We start from the raw sequence: 27,045 nt of genomic DNA, 5'->3' as shown, positions 1-27,045 counted from the left end.
AAAATAACCCAGTGACGTGGTCAATGACGCTGCTGTATTAATTATGCACACCCATAAAACGCACGTTCGGATCTCCACTCCCCATTTTCAAGCACCTTCCCCTGTTACCACCCACAAACGCCTCATTCTGTCACTCAAAATAGCAGGCATTCGCAATTTAGCGAACAAACGATTTTCGGCCGCACTGACTGGTTCGCGCATGCGTATTATGATCCGTACGCATGCGCAGTTGGGCAAACATCGCTCGGAGCGAACGAGCAGCCACTTGCGTCCGGCTCTGAATCAGGCCCTAAATTCCCACACTGTCCTGCTCCATCCCCTGCGATTGGTGTCAGATTACTAGGATTAGGTATACCTTAAAATGAAATGGCTCTTTACACACTCCCAGGGTCCACTGCTATTAAACTTAAGACCCTTGACAGTACACCTGAACTTTCTGCAGAACAATGGGCATCCACTTAGCATAACAAAGGAATTTGGCTTCCTCTTTTTTTTTTCTTCTTTTTTTTTTTTTAGAAGAGCCTCCCAAAATTAACACATGCTTTCTTTTTCCAAAAAGCAGCTTCCAGCTGATTGGAACTTCTTGGGCTCAATCCTATTAGGTGCAAATTGCAAGGTTGTTTCTTGAAACTCGCACACTACACGCGAACGCGCGCTCCTGAGAATTCTCCAATCCAATTAAAAATACTTATTCACACTACTCGCAGCGGAGTTGTGCGAATTGACTGCCAAATGAGATTTGCGAGAAATGCATGAAAATGTTTGGAGACTATCCTGAACCCCCCCCAAAATGGATAATTTCGTTAACAGGACCGTATAGAAGGCTGTTTGTGCGCATTAGGAGGGTCCTGTAGGTTTTGAAATGGTGTCAAATGGCTGATTTGTGTTTTTTTTTAAATGCAAGAAAATGATTAAATTAAAAAAAAAAAAAAAAAAAAACTTTTTTTATCTCAAAGGAATTAAACGAAAAATTCCCCCCCCAAAAAAAAAAGAAAAAAGAAAAGTAGGGGAACAAAAAAAAAAAAAAAAAAGTGATTTTGGGGTACTTTGAGGGCACCTTTAAAAATGGAAAAAAATTCTAAAAATTATTTTTCAACTAAATATTTAGTGTAATTAAAATTGGGGTGCCTAAACTAAAGAAAGATGATTTTGGGATAATTCGAGGACCTTTTTTCCTTTTTTACCCCAAAAATGACATGTAAATTATTGGACTAAGTAAGTTATTTGGAAACTGAACTTCCACTTGCCTAACTGGTCATTAGGCAGGGGGGGGGGGGGGGGTTTAGGGGTTCAGCACAGTGACCCAACATTTTAACCTTAAAATAAAGATTTTCCATTCCATTTCTCTCACAGTCAGGGAGGTGTAAGTGGAAAGTTGTGAATTCAGTCTGACTGATTCAGTGAGAGTTGCTAACTGAATTGCAAAATGAATTCACAATGCGAAGTCGAAGTGCTAATAGCAACTCACACCTGATAGGATTGACCCCCCTTGTCTCATATATGGTCTTGCTGTGTGAGTGACCATCAAGAAACTGTTGCCCTTCAGATCCTCCAGACAATAACCCATAATATCAAAGTCACCAATGACCTTCTCACTTTTCCAGTCTGATCTTCCTTGACCTGTCAGCTGCTTTCAATATAACTGACCAGCCTGCACCAAAACAATTCCCTGCCAGGGCTCCATGACATTGCCATCTCTTGGCTCTCCTTATAGAATTTTAACTGACTCTACCTGAAATTATACTTCCTCCTTTCCCTCCCAATTGGGGTTACCCAAGTCTCTGTCCTTCATCCCTTCTCTGCTCTCTATACATCTCCTCCATGAGTGAACTCAGCAGCTCCTCCAGTCTACAATACATCTTTATGCAGTTGACTGACACTCAAATCTACCTCTCTGACCTCTTACCCTACACCCTCTCTCATCTCCAATGGTCCCTTTGACCCCTTCTTGAATGTCCCAGCACTTTCTTATACTCAGCACGTCTAATGGGGCATGCACACAAGACCTGTGGTTCCCAAACTTTTTCGAACCATGGCACCCTAGCGTATTGCCATTTTTTCCCAAGGCCCACATGGGCCAAAAGTTTCTTACCGAGTGATTCAGCAAAAATTAAATGAAGTAAATTGTTCTTATATGTCACCCTTAGGTTCAGTTATGTGGTGGTTGACAGGGCTGCACTTTTTTTTTGTCCACATATTTTTTGATTGGCAGCCACCAGCACTATCGCACTGACAAAAAAATCCTTTAATTTGGTACTGGACCACCAACCTGAGGCACCCCTGCTAGTGCACTGAGGCACCCAGTTTGGGAACCACTGCACTAGACGATAAAAGTGAACATGACCGATAACGTTAAACGATATATCGTTCATATCATCCAGTGTGTATGCACCAAACGACCAACGATGTTTGCTGTCGTGCTAACACGCAGGCCAATCTGACGATATCGCCAGAAAATGGCTGTTCGGGAATGTGACAGGATGACGTCACTGAACGATATAGCTAATGGGGGGCATCCACTAGACGATAAAGTTGAACGATTATGATAAAATCGTTCGATAATCGTTCAAACATCATTTGCAAATCGTGCAGTAATTGTTTCTAACGATGTACGATGCGCGCTCCCGCTGGTCGTTTGATCGTCTCCTCCATCGACTGAACATGCAGGTCAATTTCACTTGATTGCTTACAAATCGTTTACACATCGTTCACGCTGAACGATCAAACAATGAACCACTATCTGCCCACTATAGGTGAAAGCTCTCAATCACAGATTCAAACAACAGTTTATTGTTAGATCTTTTGCACATTTTTCAGAGTGGAAGATCTAATTTCAGGGGAAAATCGTTAAGAGGTTGGACAGGGATAAAATCGTGTAGTGGATGCCCCCCATTACGATATCGTTCAGTGTGTGTGTGTGTGTGAGTGAGTGAGTGAGTGAGTGAGAGAGAGACTCTTTCCTTTATGTCTGTCACTACCACGTCTTGTTCTATTAATGTTGTTGCCAATTTGGAAAGAGCAACGGAATACACTGCTCTATATTAGAAACTGATATATATATATATATATTTTTTTTTTTTTTTTGAATTTTCTTTTCTACATTGTTGGTTTTCATTAATCTGTTGACATTCACTTTCAGAGCCAGTGCTGAATCCTCTTGCACCATCTCTGACCTATTGTTGTGCAAAGCTAGAATATGGGACCAAAATAAACAAATAAATCCAGTTGTAGGGTTTCACTGACTTGTTAGCCTATTCATAACCACATGGAGAAAACGGTAAGCAATTCATTAACTAAACCATAACTTGTCCTACATTACCGCTATATGGAGGCACTAATATATATGTGAGTGAAAGAACCCCACCAGCAGTGTCAGGGTAACCACCTAGTGATCACTAGCGATGCAGGGTTGGCAGTGTGCGGGCAGGGAGGACAAATACCACTTACAGTTTCTGGTTGAGACCGGCCTGGCTGCTGGGCTGGAAGTCACTGACTATGATCCCCAGCTGACGGATGTTCTCCACAAACTTCTCCAGGTGCTCCTCCAGGTTATCAAACTTATCCGCCATCTCCACCTCAACTCTACTGCTCGTAACGTACGCCCAGCAACTTCCCCGCCGTACCATACCACAGGGTGTAGTACAGCGCACTATCACCGGGCGTACAGTAGCACCTACAGGGACACAGCTATCCTAGTGTATAGCGCTAGCTGAGCTCCCACTCCCGGATGCTCCTCATCACCTTCCTGCGTGCTCCCCTCCCAGAGTCTGCATGACACCACTCTCACACACTGTATCTGAGCGGAGGTTACCGGTGCGTCAACACACCGACACGCCCCCGACGCTACGTGCGCGCCCCCCGGAGCCGGGAGTCTGGAGCCTGGCTGTGAGTCTTGCGTGCTCAGTGCGTCACCACGACAAGTATATGACTGTATGTGTGTACTAGTAGTACGCCTAGTACCCTATTAGTACCGTGTCCATAGTTGCCAAGTCCGCTTATAACAAGTGGAATTGGGTTGTTTTTTTTCCCCAGTTGCTTGTTTTTTTGGATCGTTGCTTGTTTTTGGGCTTATTTTTTTTTTAGTTAGCTAGTTTTTGGCCTTGATAGCCAGGTCCCACTACTAAGGTGAGCAAATGTTATATAGCTCCTTCACCAATCCATTTATGTTTAGCTGTCTGTCTGTATGTTTATCTCTCTGTATATGTAGTTATATAGACTTGGTTAACTAGAGTGACTCTTTTAAACGATCAATAGAAGTTAAATTTTCCTATATGTCAGTTATTTTGTTTTGACGGGTTTGTTTAAATGACTCTTTTGTCCTGTACATTACCATGCACAGAGGGCCTGATTCACCAGTGCACACTAGTTGCTTGGGAATCTGCGCAGGACCCCTTCTGCGCATCTGCAGAACGGGTCCTGCTATATCGCACAGGCACCTGTATGCATTTGCCTGATTGACAGGCAGAGGAGTTTGCGGGGCGGAGACGGCCTGCGTTCCTGGAAACGGGGGCATGTTGCCTCTGTTTTCTGCATTCCCGGAAACGGGGGCATCTAGCCTCTATTTTCCGGGAGTGGCAAAGCTAGGATCTGCATCCATGGACGCAGACTTCCTGGCCTTGCATGATGACAGAACACGGCCAGCTTCAGCTACCAAAGCCTGACCAAAGGTGCAATCACCGCGATCGATGGTTGCAATGGTGATCCCAGGCTGCAACCTTGGTCGCAGCCTGGGATCGCAGATGCAGCACAGAGATTTCAGACACCTTCTGCTGCGTTTGCATTTTAGGAAGGACAGAATTACAAAGCTGCTTGTGTGCGGCTTTGCAATTCCGTCCTATGACGAATCAAGCCCCGAGTGCCCTGCGCTTTACTTCGCACAGTGGAGTCTATTCGTAGAGCAGGGAAAAGCCGTGTTTTGCAAATATTTATATGTATTTTAATAAAATGAACAATAAACAATAACATTTGTGGTTTTCATTAAATTACCCCCATCCAAGTACCACCATATTACGTTGGGCTTGATTGGGTTGGGCTTGTTTTTCACTCAAGAGTTGCTTGTTTCTCATTTCAGAGTTGGCAACAATGACCATGTCCTGTGATCAGCCAGTCACTCAGTGAGTGTTACTAGTGACATGACGTAGTAAAGACACAGGGGTCTACTATATGTAAAGCATCGGAGAGGGATAAAGTGGACAGACATGAAATACCAGACAATCGGTTCCTGTCATTTTTTAATAATGACAGTTGAGAGCTGATTGGTTGGTGCTTTTATTTCTGTCCACTTAAGGTGCATACAGGGACGGTTCTAGGTGCGGGCTAACAGGGCCATCGCCCGGAGCGCCGCTCCCTAGAGGGTGCCGCCGAATCCCTTTATTTTTTTAATGTCCAGCAGCTGCCATTTACACCCTCACCTGTTCCGTTGGCTGCCACGATCGGAGCTCAGCTCCGATCGGGCACCTTTTACAGCCTCTGCACATGAGCAGCCAGCAGCTCAGCTCACTGAGGCTATAGAAAAAAATGGCCAAAGGGGGAGCGGGAGCTGCGGAGCCCGTCAGTCACCACTGACGGCTCCGCCTCCAGACCGCCCACCCCTGCCTCCAGGACCTCCAACCATCTCCGTCAGGTGACATGATGTCACTGACATCAGGTCTGCAATGCACTGTTCGGCAGGCCCAGCCACAGTGGGGTCAGGAATTTCGGGACCCCAGTTCACGTGTCCCCGTTGCCTCTGTCACCTGCTGAGCAAGCAGGGCACCCGGCGGCACAACGAGTCACTGCAGTGACAGGAGATCCTCCAGAGACGTGGCGGTGACAAGGGGGACAAGGCAGCGTGCGTGACGTCATGATGCCGCGCTGCTGCTAGTATTAGATAGAGAAGCCGCGCGCCGGGTCTGAGAGCCGCTCGCCACTGCCAGGGAAGGCTGAGGATGGAAAATAGGCAGCCCAGTGTGGCAGGTAAGTGTTGGCTGGGGGAGGTGTATCAGACACGGGCTGGGGACGAGGGGGGAGGTGAATGAGACACGGGCTGGGGAAAGAGGGGGGAGGTGAATGAGACACGGGATGGGGAAGAGGGGGGAGGTGAATGAGACACGGGAGGGGGAAGAGGGGGGAGGTGAATGAGACACGGGATGGGGAAGAGGGGGGAGGTGAATGAGACACGGGATGGGGAAGAGGGGGGAGATGAATGAGACACGGGATGGGGAAGAGGGGAAGGTGTATCAGACACGGGCTGGGGAAGAGGGGGAGGTGTATCAGACACGGGCTGGGGAAGAGGGGGAGGTGAATGAGACACGGGATGGGGAAGAAGGGGGAGGTGAATGAGACACGGGAGGGGGGAGGTGAATGAGACACGGGATGGGGAAGAGGGGGGAGGTGAATGAGACACAGGATGGGGAAGAGGGGGGAGGTGAATGAGACATGGGATGGGGAAGAGGGGGGAGGTGAATGAGACACGGGATGGGGGGAGGGGGGAGGTGAATGAGACACGGGATGGGGAAGAGGGGGGAGGTGAATGAGACACGGGCTGGGGAAGAGGGGAAGGTGTATCAGACACGGGCTGGGGAAGAGGGGGAGGTGTATCAGACACGGGCTGGGGAAGAGGGGGAGGTGAATGAGACACGGGATGGGGAAGAGGGGGGAGGTGAATGAGACACGGGATGGAGAAGAGGGGGGAGGTGAATGAGACACGGGATGGGGAAGAGGGGGGAGGTGAATGAGACACGGGATGGGGAAGAGGGGGGAGGTGAATGAGACACGGGATGGGGAAGAGGGGAAGGTGTATCAGACACGGGCTGGGGAAGAGGGGGAGGTGTATCAGACACGGGCTGGGGAAGAGGGGGAGGTGAATGAGACACGGGATGGGGAAGAGGGGGGAGGTGAATGAGACACGGGATGGGGAAGAGGGGGGAGGTGAATGAGACACGGGATGGGGAAGAGGGAGGAGGTGAATGAGACACGGGATGGGGAAGAGGGGGGAGGTGAATGAGACACGGGATGGGGAAGAGGGGGGAGGTGAATGAGACACGGGATGGGGAAGAGGGGGGAGGTGAATGAGACACGGGAAGAGGGGGGAGATGAATGAGACACGGGATGGGGAAGGTGTATCAGACACGGGCTGGGGAAGAGGGGGAGGTGTATCAGACACCGGCTGGGGAAGAGGGGGAGGTGTCTCAGACACCGGCTGGGGAAGAGGGGGAGGTGTATCAGACACGGGCTGGGGAAGAGGGGGAGGTGTATCAGACACGGGCGGGGGAAGAGGGGGAGGTGTATCAGACATGTCAGACCTGTATTTAAGCTATGGCTATAAATACAATGAGCTCAGAGACCCTCATTGCTTTTGTTTGCTGCAGCACAATGCTGTGTACACAGGAGAGATCTAAAAACACGACTGTCTTGTGTAGTGTGAAATCAATCTCTGGTTTAATGGCGCCAAAGCACATACATTTATAGTTTCTTAAGGACACATCTGTTTTCGATTACATTTAGAAAAAACCACAGGGCTAGGTAAAGATTTGGAATCGCATACCTTACCATATATGTACATATGCTTTTCTGTGAATATATGACTGAGTCTGCACACGGAATTAACTCTTTCCTGCCCTGTGCATTTACTTACAATGAATACGTGGCATACTTGAAAAGACTTTTAGGATACAAAATGAATTCTATACTTCCACATTTTCCTCCTTTTCGATTCAAATCTTACTATTGTTTTTTTTCTAACTTACTTAGCCATGACCCACCCCCTATGTATTTGGTCCCTACTTCACACAAGTTATCCCCCCTAACGAGGTAGCTGCATGGGGCAGTGCCCATTCAAGACCATATAGGCGATGAGTCTCTTAGTCCCTATAGTCCTGAATCTTCCTATTCATCCGTATCCTTGTAGAAGTCTTCTATTTTTGCCATACATTATTCACATAAGTCTCTGCAAAGCAATGCTTCTCTTGTCTTGCAGATTACACAAAAGTTCTGGGCGTATTCATGTAGCAGGATCATAGTTGTCTTTGACATTTCTTTAGATGCTTTAAACCTAGAACAGTAATCAAGTGTAAGTATTTTCCTTATTAACCATACAACAAATCTAACAACAATATAAATGATTACTACTAATGCAAATCCTTTAGCTATTAACATGAGGATACCTGAAAGCCAACCTCCTATCCTCTTGAACCAATTTGCTGGATTCAACGATGAAAACCATCCATTACTATCAATATCATACTCTGGATCATTATGCGTCTTCCTAAACTGCTCCTTCAATTCCTTGACTTTCTTCAAGTGTGCATATATTGGGTCAGTAAAATTATCAGCTATATAATTACAGCAAGCAGGTCCCACTATCTGACACATGCCCCCTTGTGAGGCCGTTAGATAGTCCAGAACCAGCTGATGCTGTCTGAGAATCTTGGTATGATACCTTAAAGTCTCATCAACTATTTCTAATACATCCAATATTTCATCTGTAACGTTGTCAAATAATTTAGCTAATGCTTCTATATTATGAGCATTCTGTATACTAAGTCCGGATATTGATAAAGCTAGGCCCATTTTCTTATACCATGGGATATATACTAAATCATGAGCATGAGATTTACTTTTTATAAGATCCTTCCTTACTCGATGATTTGCTGGGCTATTGGTTATATCTATGGTTTCTGCTATCCATGAGGCAGGGCTCAGTCTTGCTATAGTGCAACTGCCTGACCCTCTCCAGGGTAGAAATTTATATGTCTTATTACCACACATAAAATAATACCCTTCTGGTAGTAAATGCTTGCCAGTTTTAATTACTTGTTGAGCATGCCATAACAACCTTGAAGTATTTTTTACAGGGCAACTCTCTAGCACGTGATATATACCTTGGTCATCCGAAGTACATCGCATATCATTTGTGGTGTTATCCCAAACACTGGAATGATTGAGATATTGTTCCCATCTAGTATCACTAGTGTTATATTCTATTAGTAATTGTTGTGTCAGTACCTCACCAATATAGCGAATTACTTGTTTAGCATAAAAGGTAACATTTACTTTAAAATTAATAGTTCCTAAGTTTAGGTTTGCATTTTTAGACCCTTCATTTTTAATATTAACACAGTCGTCTTGATAGCACATTTGGCCAAAATTGTTCCACTGGTCAAATGAACCATCACGTACTGCTTTCCAAAAGGGAGGTTGGGTCCACCCAGCCACAAACAATTGTACTGCTGAGTTGTTAAATGGCTCATGTGTCAATTTTATTGGCCTTGTCCAGGTGTCTATATCTTTACTTAATTCATCAAAACTTTCTGGGGTTGCCACATATGGCATGGTTTTAGCTGAAATCGGGGAATGTGTACAAATCCAACAATCAGTGAGGTTAATACCTTGCATTAATCGATAGTGCATTTGCAAAAACTTGATATCCCATATTTCATTAAGCTGTTCATGCAATTCTCTTTTAACTCGTACCAAGGATTGATTAGTTCCATTTGTACTATTAAAAGCATCATTACCCCTGTTTATCAATTCCTCAAAATTCATTGCTAAAATAAGTATTATAACCATAGCAGAACATAGAATACATCCCCACAAGCCTCTATCAGGCTTGGGGCCTAAAAGCATATATTTATTCATTTTACTCCAACTCCCCTTGTGTAAAGCTACCTTCACCGCTGTAGGAGTTGTCAAGAGAACCTGGTAAGGACCCTCGTATCTGGGCTCAAGGACCTTCCTCAGATGTCTTTTGAGGACTACCCAGTCTCCAGGCTGCAGCTTGTGAGAACTACAGTCTGCGTTGGGATCTGGAATAGATGAAAACACCTGATGGTGGATTTGAGTTAGTTGTTTCTGCAACTGTATCATATAACCAGTCAGATCACCATGTAGATGTTGCAACTGCTGAGGAAAGTAACAACCAAGTTTGTATGGACTACCAAATAGTATCTCATATGGTGTCAGCTTAGTCTTTTTCAATGGGGTATTTCTTACAGAATGTAGAGCCATTGGAAGGCATTCTACCCAAGTTTTACTTGTTTCTGCCATTAATTTTTGTATCTTAAGTTTTAGGGTGCCATTTAGTCTCTCCACGCGTCCGGAACTTTGGGGGTGGTACGGCACGTGAAGAGCGGAGACTATCCCTAGGTCACTCATTATGTGTTGTGCAATTTCACCTGAAAAATGAGTACCTCTGTCACTTTCTATTGTCTCTGGTACCCCATATCTGCAAATGACTTCTTGGATTAGCTTTTTAGCTACTGTTTTAGCATTTGCTGCCCTACAGGCCCAGGCCTCAGGCCAGTGACTATAAAGGTCGGTTGCCACGAGGACATAGACATACCCAGAGCAGGGAGGCAGTTGGATGAAATCTTTCTCTGAAAAGGAAAAAATGTCTGTGGGGTGCTTTTGAGTGGTACCTTGACAGCTTTGCCAGGGTTGTGAAGTGCACATACCACGCACCCGGACACAAAGGCTTGCGCAGCCTGGCCAAACCCTGGAGCATGCCAATGTTTTTTAACAGTGTTGATCATGGTGTCTCTAGACACATGCACCTTTCCATGCAGGATTTGTGCCATCACTGGGTAGAGGCTCCTGGGCAGGCAAGTGAGTCCTTTATATGACCATTCTCCTTGTATACACACAGCTCCTTGTTTCTGCCAGGCTTTCAACTCATCTGGAGAGGCCTGTATTTGGAACTGTAAGAGAAGGTCCTGACTCACTTTAGGGGATTCTACAGCTGATGCTATAAGAGCAGCTGATTGTGGTGACTGTTGTAGGGGCTTAAGGGCTGCCTCCTTGGCAGCAGCATCCGCACATGCATTTCCCTTTGCTTCTGGCGTCTGTTCCCTAGTGTGAGCTTTGACCTTTATTACTGAAAGCTGCCTGGGAACCTGAAAGGCCTCAAATAACTGTCTAATCAAGTTTGCATGTTTTATTGGTTTACCTGTAGACCCTACAAAGTTCCTACTTTTCCAGATTGGACCGTAATCTTGAGCGATCCCGTAGGCATACGTGGAATCAGTGTAGATGTTTACAGTCTGTCCCTCAGCATAAAGGCATGCAGCCTTTAATGCCTCTAATTCAGCCTCTTGGGCTGACATGGTAGGTGGTAAAGGTTCTTGAATGATTGGCTCATGTGCAGTAGTAACTGCATATCCTGTATGTGGGTGGCCATCTACATAATACCTTGAACCATCTACAAACAATTCTAATTGTGCATTAGGAATTGGTATGTCTAAAACAGGAGAGATCTGTGCGATTTCCTGTTCCATAAGCTGAATACAATCATGCTCGCAGCATGTGTCTGAAGAAAAAAGATTGTGATTTTCACTTTCCTTTCTGCTATCATTACTGTCACTGGCAGCACTACTATTAATTAGCATATCTGGTGCTGCTAGAGTGTCAATGTCTCCTGTTTCTAAACTTCCTCCTTTTGAATCTTTCGGAAGTAATGACGCTGGATTCAATACCGTGCACCTGTGTATGTTTACATTACACGGAGTAAGTAAAGCTACTTCATATTTTGTGAGTCTAGCTGCAGATAAGTGTTTAGTCTGTGCCTGATTGAGTATTTCTGTAACGGCATGTGGCACTTGCAATATTAATGAATGACCTAACACAATATCTGCAGTAAAATGGCTGCCGCTGCTACCCCCCTGATACAGATTGGGGCAGCTCTGATGACTGGATCTAGCTGTAGGGAATAGTAAGCCAAAGGCTTCTGCCTACCCCCATGTTCTTGTGTCAACACTCCTTGTGCGTGACCCTGGTCCTCATGACAGTATAGTGTGAAAGGTTTACTGTAATTGGGTAAAGCCAGGGCTGGAGCAGATATAATGTCTTTCTTTAACTCCTGAAACACCTGATTCTGCTCATCTGTCAATTTAAGAGGGCCTTGCTGCTTATCACCTTTTAGTGCATCATATAGAATTTGAAGCTTAGAAGATGCACCTGGGATCCAATCCCTACAATATGTGATAAGCCCTAAAAAGGCTCTTAACTGTTTCAGTGTCTGGGGTGGTTTTACATCTAGTATAATCTGTTTTCTTTCTTCCAGGATGTGCTTAGCCTGGTGGGTTATACAATGGCCTAGGAACTGTACCTTAGGCTTTGCAACTTGTATTTTGTCTCTTGACACCTTACATTGTGCTTCATGTAGAAATTTCAGTAATGACACTGTCTCTTCTATGCACATTGTTTCACTATTGGTACATAGCAACAAATCATCTACATACTGGATGAGCACTGTTTCTGGATCTATTGGTACCCATCCTTTTAATACCAGTGTCATAGCTTCTGAGAAGGCACTAGGTGAAGTGGCTCCTCCTTGTGGTAATCTTGTCCACGTGTATTGTTCACTTTTGTGAGTGAAGGCTAACATTAATTGACTTTCTTCCATCAGAGGGACTGAGAAAAAAGCATTCGCCAAGTCTATGACTGTGAAGTGTGTAGCAGAGGGAGGGATCTGGTTTAGCAGCATATGTGGATTTGGCATAATAGGACTATCAATTACCATATGCTTGTTAACCTCCCTAAGATCATGAATTAGTCTGTAAGATACAGGTTCATTATCCTTAGATCGTTTCTTAATTGGATACAACGGAGTGTTCCATGGGGATCTGCAGGGTTTTAACACTCCTGCTTGTACATATTGTTGTATCTGTGTTTCTATTGCCTGTATCTGGCCTTCGTTAAGGGGGTACTGTTTCATTTTCACAGGTGTTGCTGTAGGTTTAATTTTGATTGTTACTGGATCTACTGGTAGGAGTCCTACATCCATTTTTCCCTTTGCCCATACCCCTGATGGTGCCCTTGCCTCAATTACAGACAATAAGGGTTCCTCCTTTTGTTCAGAGGGTAAACATGTCATTAGGGATTGTGCAGTGTCATAGGCCATAGTTTGCAACAATCCTGCTGGTGTACTTAACATAGCTTCCCCATTTCTGTACACTATGCTAGCTTCCAGAGCTGCCAGTAGGTCAGCTCCTAATAAATTCACTGGTGAATCTTTTGAAATTAGAAACTGGGTTGTTAGCACTACTCCTGAGTCTAATTCAATCTGTATAGGTTTGGTTTTAGGGAGGCTGATAACTTGGCCCCCCACTCCCACTACATTAGTGGAGCCTGATCCCATATACTTGGGACCTACTATATTTTCTTTTAAGAGACTTGTAGCAGCCCCAGAGTCTATGAGACAGTTTATCTTTTTATTTCCCAATTTAACAGGTATCATAATTTGTGGTCCTGTTGGGGCATTACATGTTAAGGGACAAATTAGACTCTGGGGGCCTGTTTCCTATTGCTGACTAAGATTCACCAAAAGGTCTTGGGTCTGGAGTTTCTATAACTTGGGACAATTCCTCTTAATGTGTCCCTGCTCCATGCAATTGAAACAAAGCCCTTTTTTCATGCATTCTTCTGATCTTTTAGATTGCTGACCACTAGGTCTGCCTGATGGCTTAGGTGGTCTATACCCTGTTCCTTGTTACCCTTCTGATTTAAATTAGGGTAAGTAAGAACATACATGGGCTTGGGCATGGCATCTTTTTTCTTATCGCACTTTTCTTGCCTTTCCTTAGCATTATCTTCTATAGACCTAAGTATTTTGACTAGGTCATTTAGAGGCATGGAGGAATATTCTGGCCTACAGACCTTTAACTGTCGCATTAATTCAGGATTCATTCCAGCAAACAAAGTTAATTTCAGAATCCTTACATGACCAGGGTCTTGTGTGTTAAACCCCTGGTCTGTATGCCTCTTAAGGAGTTGCTCATAATATTCCACCACAGATTGACCCTTAGTTTGGTTCTCTTCTATAGCAGGCATATTAGCAGCCTCTCTCTGGGCCCAAACTCTGCAACTAGCTACCCATTCGGTCCCGCTTTCTGCTGTTGTCTGGCCTGCTATGTTTGGTGGATTAAAATCATTATCACCATTTCCTGCTCTAGCCTGAGCTATTTCATTAGCTACATGTACTCCTGATGCTGTTTCAGTGAGATCATGAATATCTAACCATGTGGCATTATGAACACTTCTAATCCTTTCCATATACCTGAGGAAACCCATAGGATTGTTTCTGGGGTCTGGTAAATCTTTTATGAACCCCATTGCTTCCACTGGGGTCCAAGGCTTATAGGAGGAGGTGGTACGTACTACATTACCATCATTGTCTCTTGATTGTGAGACTGAGACTGGAAATAATCTCCAAGTATATTTAGTTGGATTTCTGATGTGATGCAATATTTGTTCTGGAGTCAATGGGTTTTTTGGTCTTAAATTATCAATCAGTCCTAACCCACAGGTTGGACATTGTTCAGACCATAGGGCCTGACAATTTTTACATATTGTATCCCCTGGGACATTACAAAATCCACAAGCAAGACATGACCAATTTGGATATTTTTGTTGATATATTGCCCTTCTAGGTGGTATGGGTCTAATTGGAATGGTTCTGTTGACCCCTAGTGGGTCAATTAGTGACAAATGTTCCATCTGCATTTCAAGTGTGTCATCTGAACTGTCTGTTCCTAGTTTACTACATCTTTCAATCCAGTTATCTACCTCATCTTCTATACCCTGTTTCCTTATCTGCGATCTATGCTCCCTTCTTAAATCAGAGAGGTTTTTAGAATCAAACCAATGCTCCTCACCTATGGTTTGCATCACCATATAGTTTCTTTATCACCTGCAGGGCAGTGCCCTGAGGCACTGACTTACTGTCAGTATTTCCCATTTGTTAAAACTGTCCCTCGTTCTAACAAGTTTATGGTCAAAATCCCTTATGACCTATATCTGTGGAACCTACTGGTCCCTAAGTATCCTGACTATATGTCTAATTTATGGACTTCCTTATTGTGAAGGGTCTATTGGCTAATTGGTGCAGTTAACTGAATATTATTCCCTCTAATTTATCTGGTTACTGTTACTTTTTATTAGGGTCTATCTCTTTGTTCTTTTGATAACTAGATATAACAACAGACTGTTCTAAAAATTTCTGGTCCCTCTTGTCAAAACCCAGTGGGTGTTGACTGCAGATCTAATGGACTTTCTTTGGATTCTTCTATATCGTAACCTAACCCACTCAATGTTAAATCTATAGGATATACTAATGGTACTCTAACTACACATTTCTAAATGGGTTAAATACATTTTCATAGACGTACAAGACAAACAAGACACTTTTTTGACCTAGTATGCCTCATATGGGTCATAGATAGGAGCTGCAAAAAAGATAAGCATTCAGGCACCTGCCTTTATACAACAGGACTTCAAATCACCTGACATTACAGCACGTCCTTTCTCCCAAAGCATGCAGACCTGAGAATTGCCCCAGCATGATCCAGTATACACCACGCAATCATGACAAGGTTAATCCCCCCTTCTGCACACTCTGAGGATGAACCACCGACAATGTTCAGACAAACAAATTCACACAGACAAAATATCTCTCATACGTCAGTCAGGCCTAACATAAAACAACAAATGACAGATTGGTTAGTACATTTCAGAAAAATAATAAAAAAGCAGTGAGGGTGTCTATAAATACCTAGTGTGATCCCAGGACAGAACTACGTGTGATGAAAGGCAGAGGAATCAGAACTGAGTACAAAAATACTCACCACCCGGGATTGTTATTCTGATGTCTCTCCTCTCAGGCACGCTTGTTGTCCGTCCAGTGATCAGCTTGCTGGATATCTCGGTGGAACCTCCAGTTGTCAGACCTGTATTTAAGCTATGGCTACAAATACAATGAGCTCAGAGACCCTCATTGCTTTTGTTTGCTGCAGCACAATGCTGTGTACACAGGAGAGATCTAAAAACACGACTGTCTTGTGTAGTGTGAAATCAATCTCTGGTTTAATGGCGCCAAAGCACATACATTTATAGTTTCTTAAGGACACATCTGTTTTCGATTACATTTAGAAAAACCCACAGGGCTAGGTAAAGATTTGGAATCGCATACCTTACCATATATGTACATATGCTTTTCTGTGAATATATGACTGAGTCTGCACACGGAATTAACTCTTTCCTGCCCTGTGCATTTACTTACAATGAATACGTGGCATACTTGAAAAGACTTTTAGGATACAAAATGAATTCTATACTTCCACAGACACAAGGGATGGGGAAGAGGGGGGAGGTGTATCAGACACAAGGGCTGTGGAAGAGGGGTTTGTGTGACACGCTGCTCGGTATAGGCTGCCTATCACTGAGACTCAGTGACAGGCAGCCTATACCGAGCAGTGTGTGACAGTGAGAGCTCTGCTGAGATACCAATGCAGCGCCCGTTCCAAACATTCCTCCCCTGCTCTCTCCCCCCCCCTCTAGGAGCCAGATGCTGGGCTGCCAGTTTACAATGCGAATGTGTGATGTATGTACAGCACAGTTATGCAAATTTGTAACTATATATGAATATATATGTACCTATAGATAATATGAGTGTATGTGTGCATATGGGGCATTACAGTGTGGCATAATGTGTTATAAAGGGCATTACTGCGTAAGACATACTGTGTAAGGTGCATTACTGCGCACATAAATTATTCACCTTGAGGGGAGAGTTTGGGGAAAGCCCAACACCTCTGTAAGTGCTGGGCATGCCCCAAAGTGATGAATTGGTGTTCCGGAAGCGTGTGCACCAAAGGCGCATGCAGAGGAATGCCCCCTATATAGAAATGTTTTTGTTTTGTTTTTTTGGGGGGGGGCGCAACTGTGAACTTTCGCCCTGAGCTCCGCAATGTCTAGAACCGGCCCTGGGTGCATACACATAGTCAGATTTGTCAGATGAACAATTGAACAATTTGATGAACGATTTGAACTACGAACGATCTTTGACTGCCGTAAAATTAATGGAATCGTCCAAATCTGACTGCAAACACATCAGATGTCAGATATCGTTATCTGACAAGCAGGAACGCGCATCATTCATCTGACAAACATGTCAGATATGTCAGATTTTTCTTCAGATATCAACGATTTTTAAAATCGTTATTGTTCAGATCTGAAGAAAAATCTGACCGTGTGTATGCACCTTTAGTAAAAAGGGGTATATTTACTAAGCTGTGGGTTTTTAGAAGTGGAGATGTTGCCTTAAGCAAATCAGATTCTAGCTATTATCTTCTAGAAGGTGCTAGATAAATGTTAAGTAGAATCTGATTGGTTGCTATGGGCAACATCTCCACTTCTAAAAACCTGCACTTTAGTAATTATACTCCATAGACTCCACAGTCACTCCCTGGAAATATGTAGCTGCTTCATCTTCTAAAAGATATTGGGGCTCATTTATTAAGGATCGCATTTTGCAATGCGATCAGGGCATGCAGTACCGCCCATGATCGCATTGCAAAATGCGATCATACCGGCCGAATGTATGACCTGGCACATGCAGGGAGACGGGCTCCGAAAAGAGCCCGTCCTTGCGATGTGGCCGGAGTGCATTCCGGGCTGCTGTGCATGCGCAGTCCCACGGACTGCACATGAGCGGCGCCCATTGCTGGCGGAGGGATCTGGAAGATTCCCTCTGAATCTTCAGATAGCGTTAGCTGCTGGGGTCAATATCGGGAATGTTTCGCATTCCCGATATTGATACATTTGGCAGCATTGCATCCCCCATAGAAACCAATGGGGGAGGTGGCTGCCGGCGGCAATGGAGGGATCGCAGCAGGTATCGGAGATACCTGCTGTGGTCCCTCTTTCATACATCCTGGGAATACTAAGTATTTGAGGTAAACCTCCAATGCACTTTGATAAATGGGCCCCTATTTTGGTTAACTACATGATGCTAATAAAGTATCGGTTACATAACCACCAGTCGCCTTTATAATGGGGAGATGTATCAAACATTGAAGAAAGAGAGAAGAAGCCCCTAGCATACTTCCCAACCGTTGCGGTTTCAGCGGGACAGTCCAGTTTTTTCGGGTACTGTCTCGCTGCCCAATCTGAATGGTTGGGGAGGGGGGGGTTTACTGTCATCGCTACTCTAACTGCAGGGGTGAATGGATGTTGTGCGCATGTGTGCTGTGTCCATTTTTTGTCTCGGCAGAGCTGAGTTTGTCCCTAGCATGACGAAAAACGAGTGTGTGTGAGCCACGGTCATGCCCCTAGAACGTTCAGCACCATGGGCACAATAATTCCCTCTGATAATGCTGTATTTGAATGGTGGGAGGAATGCCTCATAGCAAACAGCTGTTATTTCATAAACTACTAGATAAATGATAGAAGCTGATCGGTTGCTATGTGCAACTTCAATACTTCAACATCTCTTGAGAAGAGATAGATCAAGCCTTGGAGAGAGATACCTCATACCCACGGACATTAATATTATGTGTATTACTAGTATTTCTGTCATGTATGTAAAATTGATGTGACTATAACAGGGGCGTCATTTGAGGGCCCCATATCAAAATTTGTGAGGGCCCCATGTACCGCCCCATGGCAAAATAAGTCACATAGAAACATGGGACAGACAAGGAAGTAAAGCTGTGGGCCCCGTAGCAGCTGCTTCTGTGGTACCTATGGTAGTTACGACCTTGGACTATAGAAACTACAGAATCAACAGACAGCACTGTATGTGAGCAGAGCTAGGTATTTTTAATAACACTTGATGGGGTGAGCAATATTGAGCAGCTATAATGCATTGTATGCTATGGTTTGTAGTGACACAACATCTGGGGGGCTGAGAGCAGTTCTCTTTGCAAATATACTACTTATAATTTATCACATTTCAGCCCTTTGCCTCAACAGAGCAGCACTGCCATTGATTACTTCTAAGAGCCTAATTCAGAGGTGAACGCAATGCAGATATTTGGGGTGTTCAGCAATTATTTTTGGACTGTGCATACATATAAGTTGCACTGTGCATGCACCAAGTTTCATTACCAATGGTGGTCGCAGTAAGGACTTAAACACAGACATTTCATGACCGTTTCGCGAATGCAAAGTAGTACGCAGTGGCTACGGCTTTGGTGGCTTACTTGAGACTGACATTCTGAGTGATCATGGGGTTGCTCAGGATATCGTTGCCGTGATCCTTTTGTGGTGCGGTTATGTACGCAAGCTGCGTCTAAGTTCAAATCCTAACAACTGTGACATTTGCATATTTTTGCACAACCCGTGTGTACAGGATAACAGCCACAATGACATATGTGCAACTCAACACTTTGGTTGTCATTTTGCATATATATATATATATATATATATATATATATAAATATATACCTCCCAACTGTCCCGCATTCAGCGGGACAGTTGGGAGGTATCCCGCATTCAGCAGGACAGTCCCGTTTTTTTGGGACTATCCCGCTGTCCCACCCGCGAGCCGCAGTGTCCCGCGGTGGGGGGGAAGTTGGGGGGAGCACGCACTGCTGTTCTGCATATCAGAGCAGCGGGTGAGCAGAGAGAGCACAGTGCGGAGAGGAATCTCGTGGGCAGCCCAGCATCTCGGAGATGCTAAGCATGCACATTACTGATGGAAAAGAGGGGGTGCCGCTAGGCCATGCCCCTTTACGGACAAGCCACGCCCCTTTTTCGGGAGCACGCTGAGGTCCCAACCTCGGAGACTCAAATGTTGGGAGGTATATATATATATATATATATATATTATACAGTCAGGTCCATAAATATTGGGACATTGACAGAATTTTCATATTTTGGCCTATATTCACCACCACAATGGCTTTGAAATGAAAACAAACAAGATGTGCTTTAACTGCAGACTTTCAGATTTAATTTGAGGGTAATTACATCCAAATCAGGTGAACGGTGTAGGAATTACAACAGTTTCTATATGTGCCTCCCACTTTTTAAGGGGTCAAAAGTAATGGGACTATCAACTCAAAAGCTATTTCATGGACAGGTGTGGGCTATTCCCTCGTTATTTCATTATCAATTAAGCAGGTAAAAGGTCTGGACTTGATTCTAGGTGTGACATTTGCATTTGGAATCAGTTGCTGTCGACTCTCAATATGAGATCCAAAGAGCTGTCACTATCAGTGAAGCAAGCCATCATTAGGCTGAAAAATCAAAACAAATCCATCAGAGATATAGCAAAAACATTAGGTGTGGCCAAATCAACTGTTTGGAACATTCTTAAAAAAAAAGAACGCACCGGAGAGCTCAGCAACACCAAAAGACCCGGAAGACCACAGAAAACAACTGTGGTGGATGACAGAAGAATTATTGGCCAAATCAAGAATACTCTCCAGGTGGTAGGTGTGTATGTGTCAAAGTCAACAATCAAGAGAAGACTTCACAAGAGTGAATATAGAGGGTTCACCACAAGATGCCACAAAAACAGAAAGACCAGATTAGAGTTTGCCAAACAACATCTAAAAAAGCCATTACAGTTCTGGAACAACATCCTATGGACAGATGAGACAAAGATCAACTTGTACCAGAGTGATGGGAAGAGTAGAGTATGGAGAAGGAAAGGAACTGCTCATGATCCAAAACATACCACCTCATCAGTGAAGCATGGTGATGGTAGTGTCATGGCGTGGGCATGTATGGCTGCCAATGGAACTGGTTCCCTTGTATTTATTGATGATGTGACTGCTGACAAAAGCAGCAGAATGAATTCTGAAGTGTTTTGGGCAATATTATATGCTCATATTCAGTCAAATGCTTCAGAACTCATTGGACGGTGCTTCACAGTGCAGATGGACAATGACCCGAAGCATACTGCAAAAGCAACCAAAGAGTTTTTTAAGGCTAAAAAGTGGAATGTTATGCAATGGCCAAGTCCATCCCCTGACCTGAATCCGACTGAGCATGCATTTCACTTGATGAAGACAAAACTGAAGGGGAAATGCCCCAAGAACAAGCAGGATCTGAAGACATTTGCAGTAGAGGCTTGGCAGAGCATCACCAGGGATGAAACCGAGTGTCTGGTGATGTCTATGCGTTCCAGACTTCAGGCTGTAATTGCCTGCAAAGGATTTGCAACAAAGTATTAAAAAGTGAAAGTTAGATTTAGGATTGTTTAGTTTGTCCCATTACTTTTGACCCCTTAAAAAGTGGGAGGCACATATAGAAACCGTTGTAATTCCTACACTGTTCACCTGATTTGGATGTAATTACCCTCAAATTAAATCTGAAAGTCTGCAGTTAAAGCACATCTTGTTTGTTTCATTTCAAAGCCATTGTGGTGGTGAATAGAGGCCAAAATATGAAAATTCTGTCAATGTCCCAATATTTATGGACCTGACTGTATACAGGTTGAGTCTCCCATCTCCGTTATTCTAAAAACCAAAATATTAAAAAATATATAGGGGCATCTGTGACGTCACGACGTGACCTGACATCTTGATGTCACTAGTATCAGTGGCCAATGACTAGCGCCGTGGGCGTGGTCCACACCCGGACCACTCCCTGCAGCACCCGCCGGACCCTTCTGTGTTACCCACAGCACCCGCCGGACCCTTTCGCCTTACCCACCGGACCCTTCCGCCTCACCAGCCAGAACCCTTACGACACCCGCATCACCCGCCGGACTCCTTGCGAAACCTGTAGAACCCGCTGGACCACGGCAAAACCTTCCGGACCCACCCGCAGCACACACCGGGCCTCCTGTGACACCCGCCGGACCTCCCCCCAGGTATTCCGAAAACCGAAATAATCCAAAATCTGAAATGCTATATATATATATATATATATACAATTTCTGTATTATTGCATTCAGATTTGAAAACTGTGGCCTACTCTAAATGAAGCCCATATTATTCAAAACATCATATTTAGAGCATTTTGAAAGTGTTGCGATGAGGTAATATGTTTGTAGTGTTTCTATATTGTGTACAATCTAAAAGATAGGGCACATAGATTGTAGGGGTGCAGTGCATCCAGTGTGTTGGTGAATCTCATTCTAACAGTAGTCCACAGTAGCCCTTTAAACTAAAGCACCATCTGAGTGACTGCTTGTCTGTATATCGACACCCATTCTACATTGCTCAGAGTGTTATTAGTTCACTACAGCGCCAGCCAGCCCATGGTTACGTCAAGCCATCCATAGATTGGCCACCCAAGAACCAGTGGCGTGGTCTGCTTTAGACATACGGGTAAGCAGAGTCGGATAAATAGGTGCCCCAGACACTGGTGTTTCAAACTACAAATATGAACAACTAAATACATTATTTGCATCCAAATTATATCAATAATTACCCTTGACATTACAACAATTCCCCCACACACATATATATCACACATACTGTATACTGTCACGTTCGGGCTGTGGTGGTCCCCGGTAAAGGGATTAGAAGACCCAGGTTGAGAAAGGAATCTGAGGCAAAGGGCCTGGATATATGTCTTCCTCATCCACAAGTACCCGGAGTTGGCGAGACCTGACCAAAGGCGTGGGGTCTAATTTATTGGAAGGTGTACACCAGTGACCCCTCCAAGCGGGATTTGGGCTTAAGCTGCACCCAGCAAGCAGGTCGCGGCCCTTTGTCAGGTATCCGGCACAAGTTGGAAAATGAAGAACACAATCACAGGGAAAGCACAGGAGACTGATACTGGAAATTTTGTACTTGGGTGATGTACTGGGTACACATCCTGTTGATCCAGACGCAGGGCTGACACAGGAGAACGGCACTAGGAGATTGTACTTGGATGATATATTAAGTCATACTTGCTGACATTTGTGCAGGGGGATCCGGGAGGGGGCTGGTAGGTCCGTCCAGCAGAGAGGGTGGGGGTGGTTCAAGTAGGTGGAGCAGGGGCATGCCAACGCGATCACATCATAGTGGCCCCGCCCCCCGCCTTATAATGCCAATATTACTGGCATAAGGCAGGGAGCGGGGCTATGATGATGCGATTCAGCACGAATCGTGTATCGCGCCGCCTGACCGCCCACTTTTGCGATGGGTGCGGGGGTTTGCAGGGTGTCGGCGGCTATTTCGGAGGATTTGTCTAGTCTTGCGGGGTGTCAGGAGCACTCGCTCTGAATCAGGGCCGTCCCTCTGAATTTTAGAGTGGCCTCCTGGCCGCTCGCATAGCTGTGGGTGACCACCCATAGCTATAGCGAGCGGCCAAAAAGATGGTCGCGAAGGTCAAGACCATCGCGACCATCGGGCTTGCGACGAGATCCTTGTGGTAGGGTCTCGTCTGCCGCAAGCCCTGGAGAGCTTTTGGCTCTATCAGAGCCAAAAGCACTCCCATTGACATCACTAGTGATGTCAGTGGGGCCGGCCCAAGACGGAGGCGTTCCCATGGGAATGCCTCCGTCTGGCCAGCCACGCCCCCGCCATGCCCACCAAAGGGGGCGTGCTGTCACTCACCATCGACAGCACGGCCCCTTCATAGCGAGACCCATAGCGACGGCTTGCCCGTCACTATCTGGGTCTCGTGCATGCGCACGACGGAGCCGGGTCCGACGTGCGCATGCGCACTGGCCCAACATCGACCCACTTGCGAGCGCTGTGGCTTCAGACGCAGAACTGGCACAGGATGATGACACTTCGGAGATAGTACTCGGATGACGTACTGAGTACACACGCTGTTGCTTCAGACACAGAACTGGCACAGGATGATGACACTTCAGAGACAGTACTCGGATGACGTACTGAGTACACACGCTGTAGCTTCAGACACAGAACTGGCACAGGATGATGACACTTCAGAGACAGTACTCGGATGACGTACTGAGTACACACGCTGTGGATAACACTAGGAGAGTATCACTGAAAGAAAAGAGCTTGGAACCTGGAACACTGCAACAGCAAGTATACACTGGAAGTAACAACGTTGTACAGGCAACTTCCTGTTGTCTGGAGTCTGGCTAAATACCCTAAGGTAGCAATCCATTGGAGGATAGTGTCAGTTGACAGCAACCAATGCTACTGTTGGGTAAAAGGCAATCAGGTGATGTAGACTGTCATGGCTGCCCACATGATGGTAACCGCAGGAACCAAATCAAGGAGCGAGCACATGGATGTCCTAGCAGACCCCAGGTATAATCCTCAGCGCATCACTCGCCCCTGCACCTGGCGTCTGACCGCTCGAGAGGTCAGGGGAAGCCGGCACTGTGGTGAGTAACGGACGATCCTAGGCCACAACCTGACATATACACACTACAGAAACAGTAAAACGCAATACAGCCAGAACTTATTGATGGCCATACAGTAAATAGAGCATCCCAGTGATCACTATAGAGTACTAACAGCATCCTCGTGACTGACATACAGTACTAACAGATTCTTAGGGACCACCATACAGAGATAATACCTTCTCCACCCCTCCTGTTCTCTGCTTCCGTTGTCAATTACCACACAACAGTAATTGCAGAGAGGATTGCAAGTGCATGTGTTATCTTCAAACAATTACTGCAAAGCTGGGGCGTAGGGGTGTTGTAGGTCAGGTGAGGACCTCAGTTCTGTCACCTTTAGGATGATGCCATCTGATGCATGGCTAAGCATTCATTGGCCTGGTGAGAACCGCTAGGTTTTTAAAGGTTACAGTATCTAGCGGTTCTCACCATTGAAGTCAATAGTGAGAACCGTTCATTCTCTCAACCAATGAACACTCAGCCTATGCATTTCTAAGTGAAATGCCACGGTTTAGCGCAGAGAGCTCATTTGGGAAATACCATCCTTAGAGGACGGTACTTATGTCGGTGGGTCGGAAGTCACAACCCTGGCTAGTTTTTTACCTTTTGCCTTGAGACTTACCTCTGCCAGCTGCTCCATGGATCTGTGTGTGCAATTCGCCTGGGGGATCTGATCTGAATTATGTTGGCTGTAACACTGCTGTGTGTGTATATAGACTGTGCTTTCCTTTCCACAGTGATTAGTCACATGGGCTCTCCTCTGTGAGAATTGCTAGTCTTGATTGGAATCGCAGGTGTGGTTCTGATTCTCAGTGCTGTAAAGATGAATACTCCCTCTGCATGTTTTGGCTTCCACCACTCAGAATGCTACTGCCAGAGCACCTGTCCCTATCCACCAATTGCTGCCAGACCCAGGGTATGTATATCCTCCCCGGTTGGCATTATGGGCCTGAACATCTCGTTACTTCCTGTGGTGTATGGTTCGTGCTGCTACTGTGTACTAGTGTATCCCGGGCTCCTGCTACTGCAATTCCTGGCAATCCAGAAAACCTGCTACTGCAATACCTGGCAATCCTGAAAACCTGCTACAGCAATACCTGGCAATCCAGAAATCCTACCAGTTCCCAGGCCAGTGCATTATGTCCATTGTGTTACCAGTGCTTCCTAGCACAGCCCACGATACACCAGCCCAGAGTGATATTCCAAATCCATTCCACGATACTCGAGTCCGGAGTGGTATTCCAAGTCCATTCCATGATACTCCAGTCCGGAGTAATATTCTAAGTCCATTCCACGATACTCCAGTCCGGAGTGATATTCCAAGTCCGTTCCACGATACTCCAGTCCAAAGTCAAGTTCCAAGCTCACCAGTTCAATTCTCATTACTCCAGTCCAGAGTCAAGTTCCAAGTTCACCAGTTCAACTCAGCAAGTCTTCCTGCTGGTCCCGGTCCAGTTCCTCCAAGTCTTCTACTAGTTCCACACCAGCGTTACAAGTTTCCTGTTCCCGTCATTTATCACCAAAGGCAATTCTTTCACAAATAGAGCTATTTACCTCAACCATGGTTCCAGTTAAGCCGGTCTCTGCTGAATCCACTTCAACACCTGAGTCAGGTAATTCTCAAACACCAATCGTGACAGGGACTTTTCGTTTTTTTATTTTAGGAAGACCTGGATGCCTACATGGAGAAGAGGATGTGTACAGGGATTGTAGGTCAGCATGTGTGAGTGGGAGTGTGATAAAGTTCTACATTCATGGTGTGTCTTGTGTTTATTTTAATATTTCTTTTGCAGGTGAACTAGAGGTACCAGCAGGCCCTCAATGCCCTGCATTCTGGTACTTGTTGTTCTCCATGTACCAGCATGCGGGGTAGGTTTGCTGGGCATCTAGTTCTCCTGTAAAAGGCAATGTTATTACATCTATTATTTACACTACACTTTTATACACTATCAACCCGGTACCCACCGGCCAGGGGTGTCGGGGATAGTCCTGGGCTATCAGCTCAGGCCTAGGGTGCCCTGGAGAGGGGGAAACCCTTTATTGGGGGAGTCCCAACATTCCCAGGGATCCCTGGCCTTGGTTGACTATCAGTCAGGTATAATGCTTTGGCATTACACCCCTGTTAGAAAGCGTCTTGTGCTGGTTTTGGAATATACTGAGGACCCCTACGTCTTTTGTCTCCTGTATTTCCAAAATCAGGACCGGTTCGCTGAGCCCAGTGCTGGTTATGTAAAATACGGGGGACCCCTACATCTTTTGTCCCCCGTATTTTCACATCCAGGACCGGCTTTGAAAAGCACGGTGCTGGTTGTGCTTTTAGGGGGAGAACCCATCTAAAATTTTTCGTTTTTTTTTACATTTTAACACTTTACATTTTTCCACACAGAAACATGCACGGATCTCACTGATCTCTGGGCCTGATTCAGACCCGCTCACGAGCGCTCGCAAGCGGGTCGATGTTGGCAGCTCCGTCGTGCGCATGCGCGAGACCTGAATAACGACGGCCAAGCCGTCGTTATGGGTCTCACACCAAAGGGGGCGTGCTGTCGATGGTGATTGACAGCACGCCCCCTTTGGTGGGCGTGCCGGGGGTGTGGCTGCCCAGACGGACCCATGGGAACGCCTACCGTCTAGGGCCGGCCCCACTGACATCACTAGTGATGTTAGTGGGAGTGCTTTTGGCTCTGATAGATGGTCTTGACCATGGCGACCATAATTTTGGCCGCTCGCTATAGCTGTGGGTGGTCACCCACAGCTATGCGAGCGGCCAGGAGGCCACTCTTAAATTCAGAGGGACGGCTCTGACTCAGAGCGACCACTCTGTCAGAGCGTCCGGCTCTGAATCAGGGCCTCTGTCTGCATGCATCTGTGTAATTCACACCTGCTCATGCTAAAAATGCAGGTCTATAATTTTGTGAATTTGAAGTTCAATTTTATGTTCGATTTGGTGTTCAATTTTGACATGAGCATGCAAAATCGAACCAGAAATCACTATTCAAAATCGAACCAAATTGAATTATATT

General features: G+C 45.4%; 1 protein-coding gene across 2 annotated transcripts in view; it reads right to left on the bottom strand.

The window, feature by feature from the left end:
* The window catches only part of MED10 (mediator complex subunit 10), a 28,083-nt gene extending 24,186 nt beyond the window's left edge, over positions 1 to 3,897 (bottom strand). The window contains exon 1 of one of the 2 annotated variants that reach the window (XM_088476283.1): positions 3,448 to 3,897. In XM_088476283.1, the coding sequence (XP_088332409.1) occupies positions 3,448 to 3,626 (179 nt within the window). In that variant the 5' untranslated portion in view covers positions 3,627 to 3,897. The remainder of the gene's footprint in view (positions 1 to 3,447) is intronic. The other variant, XM_088476282.1, reaches the window with a different exon arrangement.
* Positions 3,898 to 27,045: the final 23,148 nt, after the last annotated feature.

Source organism: Taudactylus pleione, unplaced genomic scaffold (genome assembly GCF_031769625.1).
Source record: "Taudactylus pleione unplaced genomic scaffold, aTauple2 ptg000186l, whole genome shotgun sequence".
Taxonomy (NCBI): domain Eukaryota; kingdom Metazoa; phylum Chordata; class Amphibia; order Anura; family Myobatrachidae; genus Taudactylus; species Taudactylus pleione.
This window is presented reverse-complemented; position numbering and strand designations above follow the sequence as displayed.